We start from the raw sequence: 24,149 nt of genomic DNA, 5'->3' as shown, positions 1-24,149 counted from the left end.
TATGCAAACTTGGCTGTTCTATTTACTGCTCCCCAGATGGTGTCTATCTGCAAATCCCTCAGCCTTCCGTATGAGATTCTGTAGCCTCCCTGCTGTCTGAAACTTCCCTCTCCACTCCGGTCCTTTGCTGTCCCTTAACTCCGTCCCTAGGGCACCTAATCTCTCAGGTTCCTTCCTCCCTATGGCCATCTCACCCATCTGAAGTGGGCCGACTAAATACTGACCCAGTTCGGATTACTGTAGACAATTCCAAACCTCTGCCTCGCCTGTCTCAGTATCCTTTGAATCCTGAGGCAGAGGCTGGGATTGCTCCAGTTATATCTGCATTAAAAGAACAAGGAATTATTGTCCCTTGTTCCAGCCCCTGTAACACCCCTATCCTCCCAGTTCAAAAGGCTGATGGCAAATCGTGGCGATTTGTTCAAGACCTTCGAGCTATTAACCGTATTGTCAGACCTTCTTTTCCAGTGGTTCCTAACCCTGCTACAATACTAGCGTCTATTCCTCCAAATGCAACCCACTTTACTGTTGTAGATTTGTGCTCCACTTTCTTCTCTGTCCCAGTTCACTCTGAATCCCAGTATCTCTTTGCCTTCTCCTACAAGGGTCAGCAATATACATGGACTACCCTTCCCCAGGGGTATACAGAGAGTCCATCCTATTTTTCTCAAGCCCTAGCCAGGGATCTCGCTGATCTGGTTTTCCCATCACGATCCACACTGATCCAATATGTGAACGACTTAGTCCTGTGCTCCCCCTCTCTGTCTGCCTCAGAAACTGATTCTCTAACACTTCTCACAGCTTTAGCTAACAAGGGTCATCAGGCTTCTCGCACAAAATTGCAGCTCTGCCAAACCTCTGTCACATACCTAGGCTTCCTTCTCTCCCAGGGCTCCCGTACACTCTATCCAGCCCGGGTACAAGCCATCCTTAGCTTTCCCCAGCCTTGCTCTCCACAACCAGGTCAGAAAATTCTTAGGTATGACAGGGTTCTGTAGGCAATGGATTCCCCCAATATGCTTCTCTGACTAAACCACTCCAAGAACTCACTCGATCCTCTGTACCTAACCCCATGCCATGGCCACTTGAAGCAAATGCTGCTTTCATCTCCCTTAAGCAGAATTTAGCCTCTGCCCCTGCCTTAGGGTTACCTAACTATGACAAGCCTTTTACCCTTTTCTGTCACGAACAATCTGCTTGTGCCCTCGGGGTTCTTACTCAGGAGCACGGTGACAGAAATCGCCTGGTGGCTTATTTTTCTGCAACCTTGGACCCTGTAGCCCAGGGTTTACCCCCTTGCCTACGCGCTGTAGCTGCTACAGCGCGCCTGGTCGAGATGTCTGAGTCCCTTGTCCTCCGCTCTCCTCTCACTCTCATGGTTCCCCATTCTGTGGAAACTCTCCTTCTGCAATGCAACACTGCTCACCTCTCCTCTGCTCACCTCACTAGGTATGAACTTTTGCTGCTTTCAGCCTCACATATCACTATTAAGCGCTGCTCCCGGTTAAATCCTGCTACCCTCCTTCCTTTACCTAGTGATGGTGAACCCCATGACTGCCTTGCAACTGTCTCCGCTATCACTGTCCCGCGCCCCGACCTTTCAGGTGTACCTCTCCCTAACACTGACCTGGTATTATTCACTGATGGGTCCTGTTATAGAAATGACCAAGGCCACCTTCTTGCAGGGTACGCTGTGGTCTCTCTCTTTGAGACCATAGAAGCTGCGCCCTTACCCTCTGTGACCTCTGCCCAGGTGGCTGAACTGATTGCTCTAACCCGTGCCCGCTTTCTAGCCGAGGGGCTCTCTGCCACTATTTTTACTGATTCTCGGTATGCCTTTGGGGTTGTGCATGACTTTGGCACCCTCTGGCAGGCTCGAGGTTTTCTTACCTCTACTGGTACCCCTATCAAGAATGGCCCCTACATTGCCGCCCTCCTGTATGCAGTTTTACTACCGTCTACATTGGCAATTGTTAAGTGTACTGGCCACTCAGCGGCAGACACCGAGGTGGCAAAAGGTAATGCACTTGCTGATGCTGCTGCAAAACATGCCGCCACTATAAAACCTTCACCAGAAGCGTTTCTTGGTCCCCTCTCTGTCTCTGTAACGCCACCATCCCTGTCTCATCTCGCTCAGCTCCAGGATTCTGCCCCAGAAACAGAAAAAGACTCCTGGAGTGCTTTGGGTTGCTCTTTGCATTCTGATTCCTTTTGGCGATCACCCACCGGTACCTTTGTAGCCCCCCTCTCACTCTGCCTGTCTCTAGCCGCCCTGCTATATGGTGTTTCGCATGTCGGCAAGGAGGGGATGGCCTCTGCTATGAGTAAGGCGGGGTGGTGGGCTCCCCATTTCAGCTCCTTTGCAACCTGCCACTGTGCCGCTTGTGTTACTTGTCAAAGCCACAATGTAGGCAAATCTGTAAAAGTAACACAAGGGTTCCGGGGTTTGCCTCAAGCACCTTTCCTACACTGGCAACTTGATTTTGTACAAATGCCAAAGTGGCAGAAATATGAATTTATTTTAGTTATAATTTGTCTGGTTTTGGGTTGGATTGAAGCCTTTCCCTGTCGCAAAGCTGATTCATTGTCCGTTGCAAAATGTCTGTTAAACCACATTATCCCTACCAAGGGAATTCCTGCCACTTTGTCTAGTGACCGGGGAACACATTTTACTGGAAAAATTGTTCAACATCTAAACCAGGTATTACATGTCACCCACCTGTTGCACTGCCCTTACCATCCACAGAGTGCAGGGGCAGTTGAAAGGCGAAATGGTGTGCTTAAAAATAAGCTGGCAAAAATCCGTAGTTCCACAGGGTTAAACTGGCCAGCGGCTTTACCACTGGCCCTTATGGAAATTCGGTCATCCCCATCCCAGAGACACAAATTGAGTCCATTTGAAATCATCATGGGACGCCCTATGCGAACAATGGCTACTATTACCCCAGCCCCAGACCTAAACCTAACTCACAGCACGCTCCTCCAGTACTGCAAAGGGTTAATCCAAGCTGTGAGCTCCTTCCATTCGCAGGTGCAAGCAGCTTGGCCGACTGAACCCACCTCTGCTGCCTGTCACACTCTTGAGCCTGGTGATTGGGTCTACCTGCGGCACCACCTTCGGAAGCACGCCTTGGAACCCCGGTGGAAGGGTCCATACCAGGTACTGCTCACCACCCAGACAGCAGTGAAATTATCCGGCATCGCTGCATGGATCCACGCCTCACAGTGTAAGCCAGCGCCACCTCAAGGGGACCAAGCACCTCTGCAAGACCACGCAGAACCAGCTTCAACCCCAGAAGACAAAGAGGAACAGCCTGCAATACCTTACAGTCTGCGCTCTCATAAGGGTTGCCAGAAGCAGAGGGTAAGCAGACAGCAGGACCCAACAAAGAAGAAGCAGTAGTGAGCCTAGCACCTGCTGCCTGGTGGACGGAAAACCGTGACTGCGGTTCCCTCGAAAGGGGTTGTCGGACCAGAAAGGGTCCTGCTTCCAACTTGTGTCCTTTGAGAAGCTTAATCCTCAGCTACTATGTCCTGAAGGTCTGGGGAATCCAGAGCGACAGTGACAATTCTTTCATCCAACAACAGGTGCAGATAGCCCAGATCCTGAATATTTCTAATTGCTGGGTCTGCAGCCACATCCCAGCTCACTCACAAGCTAGTATCCCCACCATGGCAATCCCTTTGAATTCCTCAGAGCTTGCTGGAGAACCCTATCCACTTAAAAGGACATGGAAGGAAAATGACACTTGGGGGCTGGGAAAAACATATGTTCCTAAACTTAAGTGTGGTGAAAGGAAAGGGCCACTGGTGCTGGGTGTGTAATGGGACAGGGCTGAATCTAGGGAGGAGCAGCTGTCTCCAATACATCGTGTCCCACGGTGTATGGGACTATTCAAACAAGGTTGGAGAATGGCGAACCAGGTATGGAAAGATAAACTTCCTCTCAACCTGGGACCAAACCAAAGATTCAATCTCTTGTTCCTCCGACAGCCTCCCGGAGAAAAACAGCACCATCTACAAATGTCATGTGAATACTACCTCTTCTCCCAGTGAAAATCATCCTGTGCCCTTTGGGGGATACTATTCCTCCTTCGTAAATTCTTACATGTCAAAGGGTTGCAGTCAACCCTTCCCAGCTTTAATGGGACATCATTGGTTTGTGGGGAAAATGCTTACACTGTGTTACCAGCAAATTGGTCAGGTATCTGTTATCCTGCTCAGCTTTTCCCACAATTCCGGGTGCTTCAATCCCTCCCACGAATCGTCTCTGTAATTTCAGGCGAAAAAGGAGGGACTTGCCAGATGCTAAATGGTATGTGGATAACATAAGCCCCTAACTCGGGAAAAAGCTGTTGGCATTTCTTTAGTCCCAGTAGGGGGGGTAATCCACCATGCAAAAAGGCTTTTAAGGTTACAAGCGGTGGTTGAGATCATGGCCAATGAAACAGGAGAGAGCTTAAAAGCTCTAGCCAAAGAAGCAGGAGCGGTCCGACAAGTGGCCCTCCAAAATCGTCGGGCATTAGATATAATACTGGCAGCCAAAGGAGGGACCTGTGCTCTAATTGGAACAGAATGCTGTGTATATATACCTGATAATACTGATGAGGTAATAAATCGTGCTAGCCATCTGGAGCAAATTGCATACCTTCCCCACGAAGAACCAAGTTCCTTGTGGAAATGGATAAGTAACTTATTCAATTTCTCTAGTCTGGGAAACTGGTTGTTTCAAGGAATCCTGACTATCCTATTTGGAATTCTAATAATCTTTGTGTGTTTTCAATTGATTTCTTGTTGTATCCAAAACTGCATAAGACACACCATCCATCAGGTTACCCCTAACCAGAGTGCTAATCTAATGTTGTAAAATGTCACCAGTGAAAGTAATGAAAAAGAACGATTGATGTACGGAATTGACAATTTGACAATTTTTAAAACCCTATGACCGTGAAACTGACCAAAATGGACAGTGAATTGGTAGGGCCCTAATTATAACCATTCAGAAGACTGCTGCAAAAATTATTTTCCTAACTTTGACCATGTCACCACTCTTGCTGCACTCAACCACTGGCTCCTCTTTCTCTATTGCATCAAACATAAATTATTTGTCCCCACTCTACCTATCATCTTTCCTTCACTATCAAGCTGTCGACTCCCGCCTTCAATGCGCCCACGATGCCAGCCTCCATTGCCCACTTGTTAAATTTTTGATCAAGCAACATCATGCTTTCTTCTATGCTGCTCCTCATGCTTAGGAGAAGCTACCCATAAACATTTGCAAAACTAGCACATTAATCTTCTTAAAACTCTCCTTTGCTGTGATACCTACCAAAATAAAAACTTGATAATGGTTAGGTTGCTATTATGTTGAGGCCATTGCCCATCATGCTAACCAATACCGTCACTCTCTCTTGGTACCCCCAGTCTGTCTGTATCCACATATTGTCCATTATCTTATACTAGTCTGTAAACTGTTTAGGGGAGGGACCATCTTTTTGTTCCATGTTTGTATAGCACCTGGAACAATTGGGACCTGATCTATGATTAGGGCTCTTAAGCGCTATAATATAAATAGGTTTCAGAGTAGCGGCCATGTCAGTCTGTATTCGCAAAAAGAAAAGGAGGACTTGTGGCACCTTAGAGACTAACCAATTTATTTGAGCATAAGCTTTTGTGAGCTACAGCTCACTTCATCGGAGGCATCCGACGAAGTGAGCTGTAGCTCACGAAAGCTTATGCTCAAATAAATTGGCAAGTCTCTAAGGTGCCACAAGTACTCCTTTTATAATATAAATAGAAGTGGGTTTTAGTTATTGTTAAGCCACAACAGCCATTCAAAAAATATTTACGTAAAATACACAGAATTAAACTTTTTTGCATATACAAGGTATTTTCACTCTAAGCAAACTGAATACAATTTCTCTGTACCCCAATTTTGATTTTACTAGATTTAGAGAGTGAAGAAATTCAGGGCTCAAAACAGTGATAATAATGAGGAAAGTCACAACCTATCAAGTACGGACAACTGTCCTAAAAACAATGACATCTTGTGGGATGGGGTGGGGGGAAGGAGTACACGTCTGATAGTGTCGATGAAAATCATGCCTATGTTTTCATGAAACAGCAGGTTTCTTTAAAATTAAAAAGGATTACAGTTCTCTCCTCCCTGTGTTTACTCCATGCACTTGACAGCATTTCGGGTACAGACATTTACCTCTATGTAGGAGCTTAAAACCCAGCCCGGAAAAAAAAAAAAACACATTCTCCCAAAAAAACCCCAAACCAAACAAAAAAGTGATGCAAAACCACAAATTCAGCAGGACGACGGAGACCAGTGTCAGCACTAGCTTCTTTTAACACGCCTGTGTGTTTATTTTTTTAGGACAGACTCGATTTCAACACACCTTCCCTGTCATCTTCCAAGCAGAATCTTGGAGACACCAATGAAGTGTGTCCCCCCCCAAAAAAAAACCAAAAGCGGCCACTCCCAGCTGCCCCACCCAGACCCTGCAGCACGGCCACCCCCGCCCAAGAACTCAGGAGACAAGCTCAAAGGAAGCCCAAATACAACCCCCTGCACCGCCGCCATGCAGACCCTGCCCCCCGGCTGCGCGAGCCCCCCTGCAGGAGTCGCACAGCCCCGCCCGCCCGCCTCTCACCGCCGCGCCGGCTCTCGCTCTCCGCCATGGCCCAGACCACGCACCCTCCGCTCGCGCCAACGCGCCCGAAAGTGGCGCGAGAGAGGCGACCCAGGCGCCCCGGCCGGCCGGCCAGCCAATCAAAAGCCGCGGCGAGTCCCGTCTTTCTGTAGCCCGCCCCTTCGCCCTGTTCCACCCTCTCGTGCAGGTCGAGGGGAGGAGCCGCAGCTGCGCGCGGGCGCACTGGGTGTTGCGAGTAATCTATGTGTTTGTGGCTCCGGCTCTGGAGGAGAGAGGCGCGGGCGGGTGCCTCATGGGGAGAGGTGGGTGGTTGCTGCGCCCTGACTTGCAAGTTACGACCTGGCTTAGCGCCAGCGGCGAGAGGGTTGCTATTTATGGACAGGCGTTCCTGGGGGGCGGTCGCCACTGAGTTCCGGGGGAGGCCTTTTGTGTCCGGGGAAGGGAGTGAAAGGACACAGCTATGGGGCTTTCTTCTCGTCCTGGCTCCGGGGAAATAATTTGCAATTTGTAAACTCATGCTGGAGGCTTCAGAAAAGAGCTATTTCGGCCCAGCATTGCTATTTGCTGCAGCCCGCACCTAGCCCAGAGGGATGCATGTGCCCTGCTGGCCCCTGGGTAGGGCTCTTAGGTGCTATAGTCATAGAATAATAAACGTGTGTACACACTAAAACTAACATTTCACAGCTCACTCGGTGTATGGATAGAAAATGAAGTCTTCATCCTCACCATTTGACCAGAGGAACAGACCTGACAGAAGAGATTGAGCCATTTGAACGTGGGCTGCAGTGTAAACCAATTCAAATCAGTGGTGTTACACCAAGGATTAACTTGACCCACTATGTTAACTTCCCCTCCTAGAAAAACAACCAGGAGTCCGGTGGCACCTTAAAGACTAACATTTATTTGGGCATAAGCTTTCATGGGTAAAAAAACCACACTTTTTTAGATGCATCGAAAGAAGTGGGGTTTTTTACCCACGAAAGCTTATGCCCAAATAAATCTGTTAGTCTTTAAGGTGCCACTGGACGCCTCATTTTTGTGGATACAGACTAACATGGCTACCCCTCTGATACTTCCCCTCCTAGGTTTCTGAGAGCAGGGTTTACAGGAAATACTGGTAAGCAGGATGCAGCCTTTTTTTTCACTAGCACCTGTGGAATTGCACAGTGGTACATCACCAGTGCAATAAAGTCAGGGTAGCAAAGGCCCTCCAGCTCCTGTGGGATCCCCACAGGGCAGAGGTGTTGGGTCCTTAATGGCCTTATAGCCTTGAAATCAAAAGAAGCTGCAGGATTCCTAATCAGCAGAAACTGTGGCTTGTATAACTTCATCATTTCAATGGCTGAACACAACACTGTGGGAGCAGAGGTAGGAAGGACTATCTGGAGCTAAGTCAGAAAGCAAAGCAGAGCACTGGCCTTTTGCATCAATCTTGCCAGTAATGGAAGATGCTGACTCTTGGCAGAGGGCTCATTCGGGGGAAGACATTTCCTCCTGTTGCTTAGCACCAGATTTCTAAAGTGACCAAGTAACTCGGGACAAGGCAAAGAGCCTTGTCTCCTTTCTCCCTGCCCACAACTGCGGGAGCATACCTCGACTTTGCTTGTGTTACTCCTATTGCTACGCAGATGTCTTCAGTCACATGCATCAGTGCCCCAGCTTCAACTCAGGAGCAAAGCTGGGTCTGGAAAATCATACATTTAACCTGAAATGACACAAAAATTATTTGAAATGGTTTTTAAAAGACTCAGTTGAGATTTTGCTAAACCTTTACTATGATTCAACTGGTGGGATCTCCCTGTAACAAAGTGATATTTAGGGCCCTAGTGAAGCTTTGTGGTCAGCATTTTCTATTGCATTTTCTATTTTCTACTTTGACTTTTCTTCAGAATGGCAGTTTACCAACAGTGCTGACCAATCACTACCCATATTACTCAATCCCTCATTTGTATACAGATTGCGTTCATTTGAGATGCACATGCTGCTCACAAAGGGAGAAATGCAGTAACTCCAGAAATGGTGTGAGAATTCCTAGATGCGCAGATTGTTTATAGCCCTTAGTCTTTTCAGCATCTGAATGAGTAGGATGTGCACCATCATATACTTGTTTCCCCGCTGGTGCTAGGTCATTACAGAAATGGTAAGTAGGACAAGATGGTTTATTCTCCAAAATCTAAAAGAGCTACTCTTTATGGTTCTAAAACAGACTGATAACAACTATTTTACTTCTCTGCCAATGGATTGGACATTCCTTTATGTAGATTAGTGAACCTGTGCTGTGAGGAAAGAAGGAATGCTAATTTTTAATCCTAGTTTCTTACCTGTTTACTAGTGTTTTACCTACCATTATCAGAACATTATCAGACTCTCCTTGCCATACTGAGTCTTAGAGCATGAAGGAACATTGAAGACAAGTAAAACAAATTCTTGAGCTACCTATAAATAACCCTCTTCCACTTGGATGTGTGCACATTTTCCCCTGTGTATTCATTGCCTCTTTAATGTGTGTACAACACAAGATCATATCATTGAGGAAAAGTGGATGACAAGCAAACTAGACATTAAAAGAAATCAGTCCAGTACTGCCAATCCCAAAGGTTCAAAATTCATGAGTCAAACCCCAAAACATCATGTTGGGGGTCTCTGTGTGTGCGCACACATGTGTGTTTGAGAGAGAAGATTATATTGTGGTTTTTTGGTCTTTTCGATTTTTGAACTGCCTCTGTCTGGCCTCAGTGTGTGAATGACAATTATTGATGCCAACTCTCTGAAATTTATTGAGTAAAGTGATTGTAGCTCTTACTGCAGGAGCTCTCACTCCTACATCTGCCAACTAGAGTTGCCAATTTTGGTGGGATGTATTTCTGGAGGTTTCATTACATGACAATCTTTAATTCCTGCAGACTCCAGGCCAATCCTGGAGCGTTGGCAATCCTGCTGCCAACCCTCAAACCAGTCTGTCCCCATCCAGTCCCCAAGTAAATTCTGCCCCCACGTTAGCATGACAAGGTGGGTGAGGTAATATCTGTTATTAGACCAACTTCTTCTGGTAAGAGAGACAAGCTTTTGAGCTTCAGGAAGAAGAGTTCTGTGTAAACTCAAAAGTTTTTCTCTCTTACCAGAAGAAGTTGGTGCAATACAAGATATTACCTCACTCACCTTGTCTCTCTAATATTCTGGGACCAACATGGCTACAACAACACTGCATGCCACATTACCATATCACACCAGTTCTGCCCATATCTCTGCTCTCCCTTCACATAAGTTCTGTGCCTCCAGGCCCCTCATCACTTCAACCCCAACATCAGTTTTACCCGTCTCTCAGCCCCCTCCCATAAATTCTGCCCTTAGATCAATTCAGTGTAAAATATGTAAACCATTTCAACAGTTTGTGTTCATTCAGTGCCTTTGTAAAATACTTTGGAATTTTGAACAGAATTTTGAAACATTTTTTTTTAATTTAAGCAAAGTAAATCCATTTCTGGCTCTTTGTCATCTGTCATACAACCAGAAGAACATCTGTCATTCAGGCAGTACCAGCATTTGAGCCAGTACACAATGGCACAGTTAATTTATCAAACAAATTGTTGCCAAAGCTCTACCGTGGGACAGTGCAGATTAAACAATGTCCTTTTCACTAATACCGGGCCAGTTCTGACATTCAGCTCTGGCACAACAGCAATGAGTTTGTTTCCCAGAGCATAACAACTGCTGCAGAAAAAGGGACTGTGGGCTGCAGAAAAGAATAACAGCTAGTCAGACTTGGGTCTTCAAATGCTAAATGGCCTTATCACAGCAGATTAGTTGGAGCTGATCTTTAACCTCTCTTGAACAATTATTTTGCATCACCTTTGTTTTAAGTGCAAGAAGTGGAAATTTCATTGTGTGCTCAAAGTAACTCAAGTTCGGTCAAGGGAAAGTGTGAAAGCTGCAAAGAGAAGTGTGAGAGAAGCAAGTTAAGGGAGATAGTAGGCTGCCAAAAACGCAGGACAGAGGAGGAAGCTCAGGATACCTATGCACCCAAATTTCAACAAAAGGTGATTTAAATTTTTTTCATGTTTTTTCTGCAAACTATAACAAACATACAGGTTATGAATAGAACAAATTAGGAATTATGGTTACAGCTTTAAGAAAAGCAAATAAAATAATTAAAAAGATTTTTTTCATCAGCTCATCTTTATGTCTAGTTGTTGTAGTATGTACTTTATCTTAAGTATTATTGTAAGATAAATAGTTAAAATAATACTTCCTGGTTGAGGTATTGTACACCAAGTTTATACTTGTAAATGTTAGAATCTCTTGAAAATGCAGGAGTAATATATTAATAGAACGCAGGCAGATCATAAATTATAGCAGTGTTAGCAAATTTCACTGCCATACTTTGTTTAGAAATGTCTAACCATTATTTTATCACTTTTATATACCATATAACTTTTAGTGCATGTGTATATATGCACATGCACACACATATGGAGTGTGTATAGTTCAGTAATTCTTTTATCTCTTCTATATATTGGTCTGAATTCAGACTTGCTGTAACTCCATTATCATCAGGGATGAATTTGGCACTTTGTAACTAATCAAGGAATGACTTATCAAACTGTGCTATTTATACCACATTGCAACGTGACCTATTTAAACTAACATAACCCTTAAAAATGAAGTATTGCAAGGAATTTTTAGAAGAATACACCTTTAAAATAAGAATAGATGAAACAACAGGTTTCAGATAAGGATCCTGATAAGAAAGGTTTCCTCCCGTATATGTGCCACCTACTTAGGTGTTATGTTTGTTTCCAAAACATGTTATTTTTCATGTATAGTTAACTGATTGAATCACCACAAAGAAGCGTGTATTTTTTTCATTTATGTTTATGTAATATTCTGGTCAAACATCTATATTTAAACTGTAGCAATCTACCTGCTTACCAGGTCTTCTGTCTGTTAGACACTGTGTCAAGGTTCCTCCCCCACTCTGAACTCTAGGGTACAGATGTGGGGACCTGCATGAAAAAACCTCCTAAGCTTATCTTTACCAGCTTAGGTCAAAACTTCCCCAACGTACAAAATATTCCCCCCGTTGTCCTTGGACTGGCCGCTGCCACCACCAAACTAATACTGGTTACTGGGGAAGAGCTGTTTGGACGCGTCTTTCCCCCCAAAATACTTCCCAAAACTCTGCACCCCACTTCCTGGACAAGGTTTGGTAAAAAGCCTCACCAATTTGCCTAGGTGACTACAGACCCAGACCCTTGGATCTTAAGAACAATGAACAATCCTCCCAACACTTGCACCCCCCCTTTCCTGGGAAATGTTGGATAAAAAGCCTCACCAATTTGCATAGGTGACCACAGACCCAAACCCTTGGATCTGAGAACAATGAAAAAGCATTCAGTTTTTACAAGAAGACTTTTAATAAAAAATAGAAGTAAATAGAAATAAAGAAATCCCCCCTGTAAAATCAGGATGGTAGATATCTTACAGGGTAATTAGATTCAAAAACATAGAGAACCCCTCTAGGCAAAACCTTAAGTTACAAAAAAGATACACAGACAGAAATAGTTATTCTATTCAGCACAATTCTTTTCTCCGCCATTTAAAGAAATCATAATCTAACACATACCTAGCTAGATTACTTACTAAAAGTTCTAAGACTCCATTCCTGTTCTGTCCCTGGCAAGAGCAGCATATAGACAGACACAGACCCTTTGTTTCTCTCCCTCCTCCCAGCTTTTGAAAGTATCTTGTCTCCTCATTGGTCATTTTGGTCAGGTGCCAGCGAGGTTACCTTTAGCTTCTTAACCCTTTACAGGTGAGAGGAGCTTTCCCCTGGCCAGGAGGGATTTCAAAGGGGTTTACCCTTCCCTTTATATTTATGACACACTGTCTTCATACTCCACTTTAAATCACCTGTTAGGGTCAGGTTGAAGAGAAATGGAAATTGAAGTGCAGACATGAAGCCTTAAAGCCATCAAATTCCAACTGTTCCTAATGCAGTAGACTATCAAGCTGGAAAGTAAAGTTCAAGATGGCATGGTGACATCCACAGTTTTTTGTTTTATGGCCTGGCTGCATTAGTGACACTGAAAGAGTCAAAGAAGAGTAAGAGCATGGACTGAGCCTGATGAGAACACATTTTAAAAACCATAGGCCAAATTCTTAGTGCAGTGACATTAGACTAAATCCAAATAACTCCATTGACGTTAATGGAGTGACACTGGATTTACATCACTGTAACATAGCAGTTTTCAAATTTTTTGAGCTAAGCTCCCCACCCCTTTGAGTTGCAATGTTTGGTTACGCTCCCCAATACCTACCCTTCCCCTCTCAGGTTTTTAGGGTTGCAGAAGGTGCATGTGATGGTTTCTGGGGTCAGAGCCAGCACTGGGCATGGAGGCATTGATACTGACCCACAGGCTGGGTGGCCTACTGTGAGTCAGAGGGTAGAGGTAGCACTCCCTCCCTGAGCCCCCGGAATGTTGCTCTGTGCCCCCCTTGTGGAATATGCCCCACAGTTTGAAAACCTCCGCTGTAACAGATATCGGAATCTGGCCACCTGACTATTTAAAACTCTATTCCCATCCAAACCAAGAAGAAAAGTACAAAATATTATAATGTAAATTAAATAGGGAAGACAAGCCAGTGCAAACTCACTGAGAATGAACCTTTACATTATTATAATGTCTAACAATTAATTCTGGTGCCAATGTCTTTCAAAGCATGTAGTTATTGCCACAGCATGAAAATCTCTGTTTTAACCACTTTCAGCACTCTCACTCTACAGTTTCACAAAAATGAACAATTAATATATAAGTAGCACATTATTGCAGAGCGGCTGTTACAATCCAAGACCTGGCTGAAGATCAAATACACACCCACTGGTGAACTAGAAATAGATGTGAGTTCTGAGCTAGCTCAGTATCTGTGTGCTCACTAATTCAAGTTTTTTCAGCAGATAAAAGGAGATCATCATGATAAAACATGTAGTTTCAAATAACATATTTCAAATAATTAGTAGCTTACTACTAAACACACTAAGGCTCCAGACTTGCCATTAGATTTGTGTGTGTGGACCATCATTCCCTTGTAGATCTTACTGCAGAATCAGGGTCTAATTTATCAAAACAAAAACTTAAACACTGAATTGCTTCCACCATTTATATTTGGTTACTTTTGCATTTCAATCAGTTGGACAGTGAAACTACACAAGCCAAACTTCATTCTTGTTGAACTTTCTAGTTCATACATATAGATATTGGTATTTTTTAAACAAAACTTAGCCTAATGACAATAGTTTGCTATTTTATTTATTCAAAAATTCTCCCCGTGCTAAAACTGGAAAAAGAAAATGATGACTCCCACTCCACCTTTCCCTCTGCCTGCCAACCTCTCCCAACCTTCACACTTTAGCTAGTCTTGCAAACCCCTTCGTATGTCTGTCTTCCTCCCTTCCCATCAGGATCATGGTTTGCTTTATCTACATTGTATCAGTCTCTTGCTGCAGCCTTTTCTTTGTGAAACTGTCTTCCCAATGTGGCTATGCTCAGGGCAGTGTCTCAGACCATGTTTGTTTTGTTTTATTCTATTCTCAGGTTCCACATGGCCTCTCTTGATGTTTAAAGAAGACCATTTCTGCAAATTCTATGGCATGACTCCTTTGATTTGTCAGAAGGTGGGATGTACCAGTGTGGCATACCAGCCCATACTAGCTCACTTCAAACACAGCTGTGAAATCCACAAAAATACCAACACTGTGTTTGTACATGAGAGCGAGGAAGTGAAAATGTTCTAGTTTTATTGTCCATTCTGAGTAAAATGCAAAAAATAAACTATAAAAATAGTCCTGGAACTTTCATGAAGTTACTGTGAGTGTGCTTGGATGAAGCCAGCACTTTACTAAAGTAAAGCTTTACTAAAATAATATATCATCAGTGTAGAGGGTTATAATGTTGCTTGCATACTTGAAGCCTAGTGTTGGATAGGAATTTATATTAGATTAAAATTGTGTTTTACATTTAGTATTTGCGAGCTGGAAATTGTACTATGTTCCTTCCCATCTCCCACAGCACCTTCTCTCCAGCCACTCCATTCTATCCAAAACACCACTATTTAGTAGAAGTAGACAGTCTCTTGTGCTCTACCTTTGGCCTTGTCTACACACAAAGTTAAGAAGCTCAGGACTTTCTATTCAATGAATGAGGCAAAGTCTTGTGGAAACATAGTATATGATCATGTAATTAAAAACCATCATTATACATATTCCCAGGAGAGCCAAGTTAAGGGTGTACAGGCAGCCTTAATTCTGGTATTTCCTAACTTTTGGGTGCTTGACTTTGCAACCTTAATAAATGTCCTTTTAGCATAGCTTTTGTGTGTAATTTCATAATTTATTAAATTGTAAGCTGAGAAAAAAAGCTGTCATGCCATCATATTGACACTATCTGGTTCTTCTTCTGGCTTAGAACATTTATAGCCACTACACAGACCTTTGCTACATAAGCTACAGTAGTAACTAAGAGCAATAGTAGGTTGTCATCTGCTATGTGGACTACCACTAGAAAGGGAGGAGGAATACACTTAGCTAGTAGTTTTCACAAATATATTCAGACAGCAGATGCACGCTGAGACTCAGAAATCTTGGATCCCATTCCAGGCTCTGTGTGCTGAAGTGGGCACAGACTCTTCTGCCCAGTTCCCCCAAGCTTGACTCCTTCTGCCCCTAAAACCTGTCCCTGTCCCATTCCTGTCTCTTCTCTGTTCTCAATGCCAGTGCCCAGCCCTACCCTAGGTCAGAGCAGCTCTTTGGGAATGACACACACACAGTCCAGTCAGCACTAGGAGCTATGAAAGTCTCAAGCATACTCATTAAGAGTGGACTGTTAAGAGATTTTAGCAGCTAAAACCTAACAAGTCTCTACTGAGCATGTACAAATTGTGACCTTTCAAAGGTTTATAAGTTGCCCAAATTTGGGTGGATTTGCGTGAGGATGGCAAAAGATACCTCCCTGACACAGATGCCTCTCCCCCTATCAAATTTTGAGTCTTTGCTCCAAAGCAGGGGAGGTCCTAGAGCATTTCAAAGAAAAGGTCTCCAGAATTATTTGACATGGGTAAACCAACATATTAGATCCTAGCCTTGTTCTTGGAAACTGCTAAATGATTTTAGCTGAATTTTTTTAAAAATACTGAGCCTGATGCAGACACCAGGCTTGGGAAATTTCAGCCCAAATGGTTAAAGATTGGCAAAATTATAGGCAACTGAAAACAGGCATAAATATAAAGGGGAGGGTAACAAACCTTCCTGTATACAGTACTATAAAATCCCTCCTGGCCAGAGGCACAAAATCCTTTTACCTGTAAAGGGTTAAGAAGCTCAGGTAACCTGGCTGGAACCTGACCAAAAGGACCAATAAGGGGACAAGATATTTTCAAATCGGGGAGGGGGGGGGAAGGTTTTGGTCTGTCTGTTGTGTGTGCTTGCCAGACAAAGATTAAGGAAGCAAGCAAACCAACTCCATTAGAATTAGTAAGTATTAGCAAGGGAATGTGTTAGCTTATTTTTGTTTTGGCTTGTGATTTTCTCTGTGCTGAGAGGAAGATGTATTCCTGGTTTTCTTTTTGTAACTTTAAAGTTTGGCCCAGAGGGAAATCCTGTGTGTTTTTGAATCTGTTGTTACCCTGTAAAGTTATTTTCCATCCTGATTTTACAGAGGTGATTTTTACCTTTTTTACCTGACACAGGGTCTTAGAATAGGAAGTGTCAGGAAACCTTAATAATAGGCTGTGCTATTTAGATTTTATATATATATATATATGAGTATAGTTGTTGTTGATCCTTTGAGTTCAAAGATGACCATGACATCACTGAGTGATTTTGTTTTTGTGAACACCTGAGTGGGTGATCAGGCCAATTTGAGCTTTGAATTGTCTGTGGCACACTGAATAAGAGATGCCACTATGGGTTACTTGAGGAGGAATAAGCAATAGAATTTGGACACGAAGAAGAATTTTGAGTCTTTGCTCCAAAGCAGGGGAGGTCCTAGAGCATTTCAAAGAAAAGAAGAAATCATTGTTCTTCAAACCCAATAGGGAGATAAAGGCTCTAATTTAACTCTTCTTAAGGCCTCCAATTTTGGAAATGTTGAAATGCTGTGTTGTAAATTTCTGGTGTGCAACTCTAGTATTAACTTGGGGCCAAGTTCTGAAGCCAAAGTGGCAGTTGTACGTGTGTATATAATTTGTACCCATGTCTTTGGTTCTACAGAGGAAATAGACTATTAACAGCTAGCTGAGTTCATCAAAATGCTTCATAGTCTCATCCCTGTGCATTCAACAGATGAGTCTGACTGCAGAAATGTTTGGTTGGCAATCTGTCCTTCCTTGACAACAGATAATTTAAAACCTGCTTTTAAAATCAGAAAAGAGAATCAAGCCAGCCACTCAGCTAATGACAGAAATGGTAGGTCTACTTGGTCTTACCACTAATTGGTCAGCTATTTATGTATCTGAAAGAAGTGCAAGTGTAAGATTCAAACTGTTATCCTCTCGGGAGGAAATCCACTATAATTGCTCATCAACTGGAATTTTGTTCCAAATTAGTTTACAAAAGCAGTGCATATACAGTCCAACCCCCTTGTGGGGGGGGGGGAGTTGGAAAGGGGGGAATAGGGATACATGGAGAAGCCCTAGCATGGGGGAGGGAGAATATGGGATCCTGGTACAGGGGGAGTAGGGCACACACACACATCCTGGCTGGTGAGTTTGGGACCGTGGTATGGAGGAAGGGGAAATGGGGATACACGCAGATCCCTTGGCATGGGTAGAATGGGGGAACTCTGCAGTAGGGGGAATGGGGGCACACAGAGCTCCTGGCATGGTGAGGGGGAGATTGGGGAATCCAGACCTGAGTGGAAGGACATGCACACAGAGCCATGGGGATGGAAGAATGAGGAACCCTCATATGGGGGAAAGAGTAATGGGCAGCACACACAACCACTGGCAGGGGCAGATTGGGAAACTTTGCTGTGGTGGAAGAGGTAATGGGGGATATGGAGGAAAGTGAGAAATAGGGTCACACAGAACCCCTGGCAGGGGGAGACTGGGGGACCTGGTACATTGGACAAAATGGGATATGAGGGAGAAAGGGAAGAATGGAGGAACACAGAGCCCCTGGTATGAGGGGAAAAGGGGAATAGGGGGCACACAGAACCTTGGCCTGGGGGAAGGGGTGGGGAGAAGCACTGAGTTACTTAAATATTGGGGAATGGGAAAATGGCACATCAGAGCTTGTGTGTTTATAGGGTGGGTGGGAGTAGAGAGGAAGCGAAGAGCCCCTGGTGTGTGCAGTGAGTTTGGCCCGCAAAAAACGCAGAGTGCATGACCCCTTACCATAGCAAAGATCTTCATGTAACTTCTTCAAAATGACAGGTTTCAGAGTAACAGCCGTGTTAGTCTGTATTCGCAAAAAGAAAAGGAGTACTTGTGGCACCTTAGAGACTAACCAATTTATTAGAGCATAAGCTTTCGTGAGCTACATCACATCTGATGAAGTGAGCTGTAGCTCACGAAAGCTTATGCTCTAATAAATTGGTTAGTCTCTAAGGTGCCACAAGTACTCCTTTTCTTTCTTCAAAATGTGTATCAGGGCAGCTATTAAAAGGCCCTATTTTCAGGAGTTTATGACCTTGTGATAATTCACCTTGCGATAAAGTTATTTGTACAAAGTGAATATGCCTATAAATTTAAATTGTGTAATTAGAAGTAAATTAAATCTTACAGGCTTTGTGCCTTCTGACCATACCTAGTTCAACTGTGCATTTAAAATATGTTTTCAGATAAATAGGAACACTGGAAAATAAGCAAACTTTATTTATATACACACATGTTTTGTCACACACACTGAGTCCAGTGGGATTGTACTAGGGCAAATGACTGGAAATTGATCAGTGGCCCTGTTGTTGATGCAAAAGAAGGAATAGAATCCAACTCACTCTCCTTGCTGTGCTAGCTGTACAGAGCTAGCAGGAGTAAAAAGACATAAAAATCTTATTTTGTCACTACAGTCAGCAGATATGACTCAGAGGCAAATCTGTTGAGTAGGCAGGTGCTGTTTTTACATTACTTTCCAGAGTAGACTCACATTTTAAAATATGTAATATATCTCAAAAGCCATAAACATGAGTATGTAAAATAAGAACCCAAAAATATGGACTACCGAATCGCCATTAAAAATGATATCCAAGTGGTAACAAACAAAACTCACTAACTCATAGAAGACTGCTATTCTACCTTTACTGTTGTTCCCTTTCTTCCCCCAGGATGTGAGTTTCTCTTAACTTGGAATTTCCTGACTTCTCACTTTAGGTCATATTATTATTTTTAAATAATGGAAATGCCACCTTTGTTGTCCAAGGGTTAGAACTAAGGTCTGTGAGAAAATCACTTTGTTTTGTGACCTCAAGCAAATCAGTCAGAACCCAATTCACTAAAGCATCATGTTGAGGACAGCACTAAAACACATGATTAAAAGCAAGCATGTGCATAAGTTCTGTCCTGGATTGGGGCATTAACTACTGTCTCGCAGTCTGGCCCCCGTGCAGTAAATAGGATTACTCACATGAGCAAATGTATGCACATGCTTAAATGCTTTTTGGGATCAAGACCATTATCAATATGTAAAATTGGTATAGCATTACCTACCTCAGTGTTTTATGAGGCTTAAATAATGCTTATAAACCCTATGTAAATCTTTGGATGAAATGCTTATAGAAAAATCTGACAGAAGTTAATTTGGTAACCTTTTCACAGGGCCTTTAAGTCTAGAGAATTTATAGAAAATTGTATCCCTTCTGTAGAATGACTCAAAAAGCCTATAGAAAGGATATCATGCTGTCTACAATTCTATATATTTTAGAATACTTTCTAAAGAACCCCATCATATTTCTATAGAACCCTAATCCATAATAAAAGCCTTTATTAAAGGGCAACATATGTTTATTAATTACTTTTTCTGTTCCGGCAAATGACAAAAGATTTTAATCAAGACTTTTTCCCCAGACCGGGATATACAATGAGCAGCAGCAAGAGGATATTCCACTTCCATCTTGCATCATTGGTATAGTTTAGATAGGCTGTAGTATTACTGCAAGAGAGAACCATTATTCTTTAATGCTACCATAAGATGAAAAAATAGCTGTACTGTAAACTTACTAAATCAGAATGTGGACAAGATTTAACATGCAGACCTTAAATGAAATAAGGGTATAATTCACCCTTCCCTGCACAATGCTAGAGTAATGGACTTTGCACAATTAACTAAAGAGGAGAGTGAAAAGGATGGGAAGAAATTTACATTGCCAACTCACACACAGCCAATGAGTTGGAAGAATAGCTACGTCCCCTCTGTACTCCCTGATGGAGAGGGGTTTGGACCACTGGGTCCAGCTGAGTAGACATCGAGTGGTACTCCCGCCTCTGCCAGTTATTCTCTCCACACTGGTCTTTTAAGAACTGGCATGCCAGGAAAAGTTTGCAGAGGACTGCTTTATGTCAATACTCTGCCCAAGTCCCCACCTTACTCAGCCCCACTGCATGATGTGAAGGGCCCTGCATTTACTTTCCATATCTGGGTGAGTATTACCCTAAAAAGCACTGCATTTGTTTCTTAAGGAAATGAGTAACAAATTAAGGTCATGGTGCTTCATTAATCATGTTTATAATTATTTCCCCTGAGAATGTCTTTAATAGTGTTTTGAGTCCTGTATATAGGGAAAATAAATGATAGGCAACTTAATTACAAGAGAAAAGATTCAGCAAGGGGGTTTAGTGACATCAAAAACAAAAAACCCCAAACAAAAAACAAAACAAAACATGTTTTGCCTTGTTCAGAGTTTGCCTCTTTTTTATGTGTTTTCTCCTTTCTTTCCCCAATCCAGTCTCTCCCTTGTACTCTCTTTTTGCATTTTCACGGGTTTACATTCCCCATGTCTCATCTCCTCTTCTTCATCCACACCTCCCCTTCTCTTTTGAAGAGTTCCTCTTCTCTACAGCCTGTGCCATGTCTGATATGACATTTTAAATAAAGCTGCCTATTTATGAAGAACAGTTTTGAGTCATGGTTCTCTTATAGTTCATCATGGTGTCAGCTCACTCTAATTTCTATTTTTCCTTTATTAAGCTTGAATTGGAGCAACAAAATCTTCAAATTATTTTTTAAATAAAAGTTAAAAGTAGCCACAGTGGCTAAGTGCTACTGAAAGCCACATCTTTCAGCCTATTACATTTCAAGCCAACCAATGTATTTTCTTCATTACAAAAGCATCAACTCAAAGTTATCCTGACATTACTGCTATGTACAACAAGTCTGAGAAAATCTGGTATATCAGTAGTGAAAACCCATAACCTATGTGTCATAAAATGGCCGTACAGGATGACTAAAGAACAAGTCAATTCCTAAGACACTGTCCAGATTCCTACCCTATTCACTGGAGGTTAGAGATTTAATTCATATTTCGCTGTGGTAAAAATATTTGGTTATATTTTGGGCTGAGGGCATATTTTGGATCAAAGGTCTAATTCCTAAAACTGTGCCACTTTCTGTGTATCTAGAACACAAATACTTTTTGTTGAATACTATATAAATTTCCTTTACATCAAAATAGCAATTTTTATTACCAAAAACTACAAGCATATATAATGATAAGACTTTTCCACATAAGGTGAAGAAATTTTAAAGAAAAAGAATACATTATTAACCCCTGTGTCCTCCTGCTGTCTTTTATAAAAAAGTATATACATCAAAGCAGGAAAGAAATCTACAACTATGGATGTCGGGGCTTGGAGCGGTTCTTCCCTGTCTGCATCAGAGGGAGGCCACTATGCCTCACTACGCCACTTAACGGCTGAGGGCCAATCAACAGGGGATTAGCACTGTAAATCAGTAAGGAGTCTATAGCCAGCCCTCTGGCTGGGCCAGGCAGCAAACACAGCTAGGCTCAAGCCCTCTGGCTGGAGCTGAGCAGAAGCAGTCTGTGGCCCAGCTCCACATCTGGGGCAGAGAAAAAGTAGATTGTGGCAGACAGTAAACAGTTAGGCTCAAGCCCCCTGGGTAGGGCAGAGAAGAAGCAATCTATGGCCGAACTCCCTGGCTGGGGTAGACAGCAAGCAATTACAGGCCATGCGGCCTAAGGTGGGAGGCTGCCATCTGAGGGGTGGGTTTAGCAGCAGGGGGTAGAGGGTTCTGGGCCCACCCTACTCTACCAGGTCCCAGCCCAGGGCCCTAACAGTGGCGGGAAATCCCACCACTGGGTTAGCGGGGATCCTGCCAAAAAACATGCTGACTGTAGCTTCAGCAAACACAACCGGACTAATGTCTGGTTTCCCTGGGCTACTTCCTTCCCCTACCTAGTCATAGGGCTTCATTCCTCACAGGCACTCGGGCTCCTTGGGATACTCGGCATCTGGCAATTCCAGCAGCTCCTTGGGGTATTCGCCAGATGGCAGTTCCTCCTCGTGTTCCTCCAGAAGGAGAGTTGATACAGTTCAGTCCCTGGTTCACGGGCCAACAGCAAGGGACCAGCGTCTGACTCCGTCACTGGCTCTCCCTCAACTGAGTAGGAGGCCTGTCCTCTTATAATTCCTGTTCCGCCCTCCACTTCCAGCACAAGGGGCAGGCCCAGCATGGCTTCACCCACTAGGGGACGGGAAGTGGTTCCTCCCTGTCTATGTCGGGGAAGGCCAATTTACCTTGCTACAATGGATAATAAATGCCAATATCATCATATTCAATACATCCTTATAAATGGTCTAAGTACAAGTGTCAGGAACTACAAGGAAATACATTCCATCAAGGGGAGAAGTAAATAAACATGTTAATCAAAGATTCTACTACTGGCTCCATGACTAACTCAATGAAGGACAAGCCACTCAGAGTTTCTCAGATTTCTCATTCTCTCTGTGTACTAAGTCCAGCCGGGGGTTTGGACTGTAACACAGATAAGAATTTGTATTCTGAGTCATTTGACTTTGGAGAGGTACCCGAGTCTGAAATTATGTAAGAGATATGAGTTGACTGTTTTCCCTCCAAAATGTCAAAAAAGAAGGGCAGTAGATTTTTGCTTTCAAGCTACCTTGAAAGTCCAACTCTCAAGCCCCTTTAGTAAAACATAGCATTGCAGATTTTAGTGGTGTGCTAGGGACCAAGCCTTCAAACATTTACAACTGTGTGCAGTGCTTACTAGCGTGAGTGGCTGTGGCTAGATGAGCAGGTCTAGATAACATGGTGGTAAAAATAGTAGTAGTTGGTCTTTGTTTGCGCTCTCACAAAGAATCGCAAAAATGGAGCTCTATCAATAATCAATCACCAGTGGACAAAGCCATTGAAGACACTGGAAATAGAGTATTAAGAACAGTGCAATACGGTAAGTGTTAGCATGAACTGGGCCGGATAACCTGTCCCTCTCTATATCTATTTTTCACCAATTGATGCCACAAGTAAAGTTTCCACTTGGAGGAGCTGTCCTTTCAGCACCAAAGAAACACAAAGACACAAGTCAAGAAAGAACAGCAAAGCCATATAAGACTGGGTAAATTAAGACTCTCTTTATAAACAGCATTACCATGTCAGTAGAACACATCCTCTGCAACACAGAATGCTGTATAGGTCATTGATCTTTAGTTAACAGATATATCAAGCTGTTAATTGCCTTGTGATTTCAATTTAGAAAAATAATACTTTGCACTGTTATAGTGAAATAAAGTAAAGGATCTCAAAGTAAAGTATTATTATCCCACTTTATCGTGAAAATCAAAGCAGATGTAGGTTAGGTGACTTATCCCTGTCACATAGGAGGCTAATGGCAGAGTCAGGCCAGTTGGCTGACTCCCAGTTTTACACCCTGTGCATGGACAGTAGCAATGCAAGCTTCACTACATCAGCTTACCATTGTGTCTCAGCCAGGACTTAAGAAATCACCTAGACTCTAGAATAAGCTTTTACATGCATATCTGGTATCTGTATGTAACAATTTATAATTGTGCCTGCAAGTATGGGTTTTGTACGTGCAATAAATGCACACTTTTTTTGCACATGCATCTTAGTCCCCCATATATAAAAATGTGGTCCTCAGTTTTTGTCTATAAATCTCCAACAGAGTGCAATACTAATTAAAGCTTGGTTACATGCAAAAAATGAGTACCTTTCTCTATTAATCATGCCAGAGGGGGGTATAATTTGAGAGAATTTTAATATGTATCTTGGGAAGGGGGGGTTGTCTGATATGTAGAGTGAACTGTGTTTGTTCACATTAACAAAGTTTTATAGTGCTAAACAACCCCTCCTCCCATAAGTTCTGCTGCTGTGTGTATCATCTAATATCAATACAGCACATAAATCAGATGGAGTGGTACTATGGTGACAGGAACCAACCAGAAGACATCATGCAAATGAGAATACTGTATCCCACACCAGCTGCTCTGTTGCTGGCTGGTTGT

The 24,149-nt window shown here is 43.1% G+C and overlaps 1 protein-coding gene across 5 annotated transcripts in view; it reads right to left on the bottom strand.

Moving 5' to 3' along the window:
* Positions 1 to 6,740, bottom strand: part of POLA1 (DNA polymerase alpha 1, catalytic subunit) — a 351,814-nt gene extending 345,074 nt beyond the window's left edge. For all 5 annotated transcript variants that reach the window (XM_073357730.1, XM_073357757.1, XM_073357741.1 and 2 more), the window contains exon 1: positions 6,660 to 6,740. In XM_073357730.1, the coding sequence (XP_073213831.1) occupies positions 6,660 to 6,687 (28 nt within the window). In that variant the 5' untranslated portion in view covers positions 6,688 to 6,740. The remainder of the gene's footprint in view (positions 1 to 6,659) is intronic.
* Positions 6,741 to 24,149: the final 17,409 nt, after the last annotated feature.

This window comes from Lepidochelys kempii, chromosome 1, assembly GCF_965140265.1.
Source record: "Lepidochelys kempii isolate rLepKem1 chromosome 1, rLepKem1.hap2, whole genome shotgun sequence".
NCBI classification, from domain to species: Eukaryota; Metazoa; Chordata; order Testudines; family Cheloniidae; genus Lepidochelys; species Lepidochelys kempii.
This window is presented reverse-complemented; position numbering and strand designations above follow the sequence as displayed.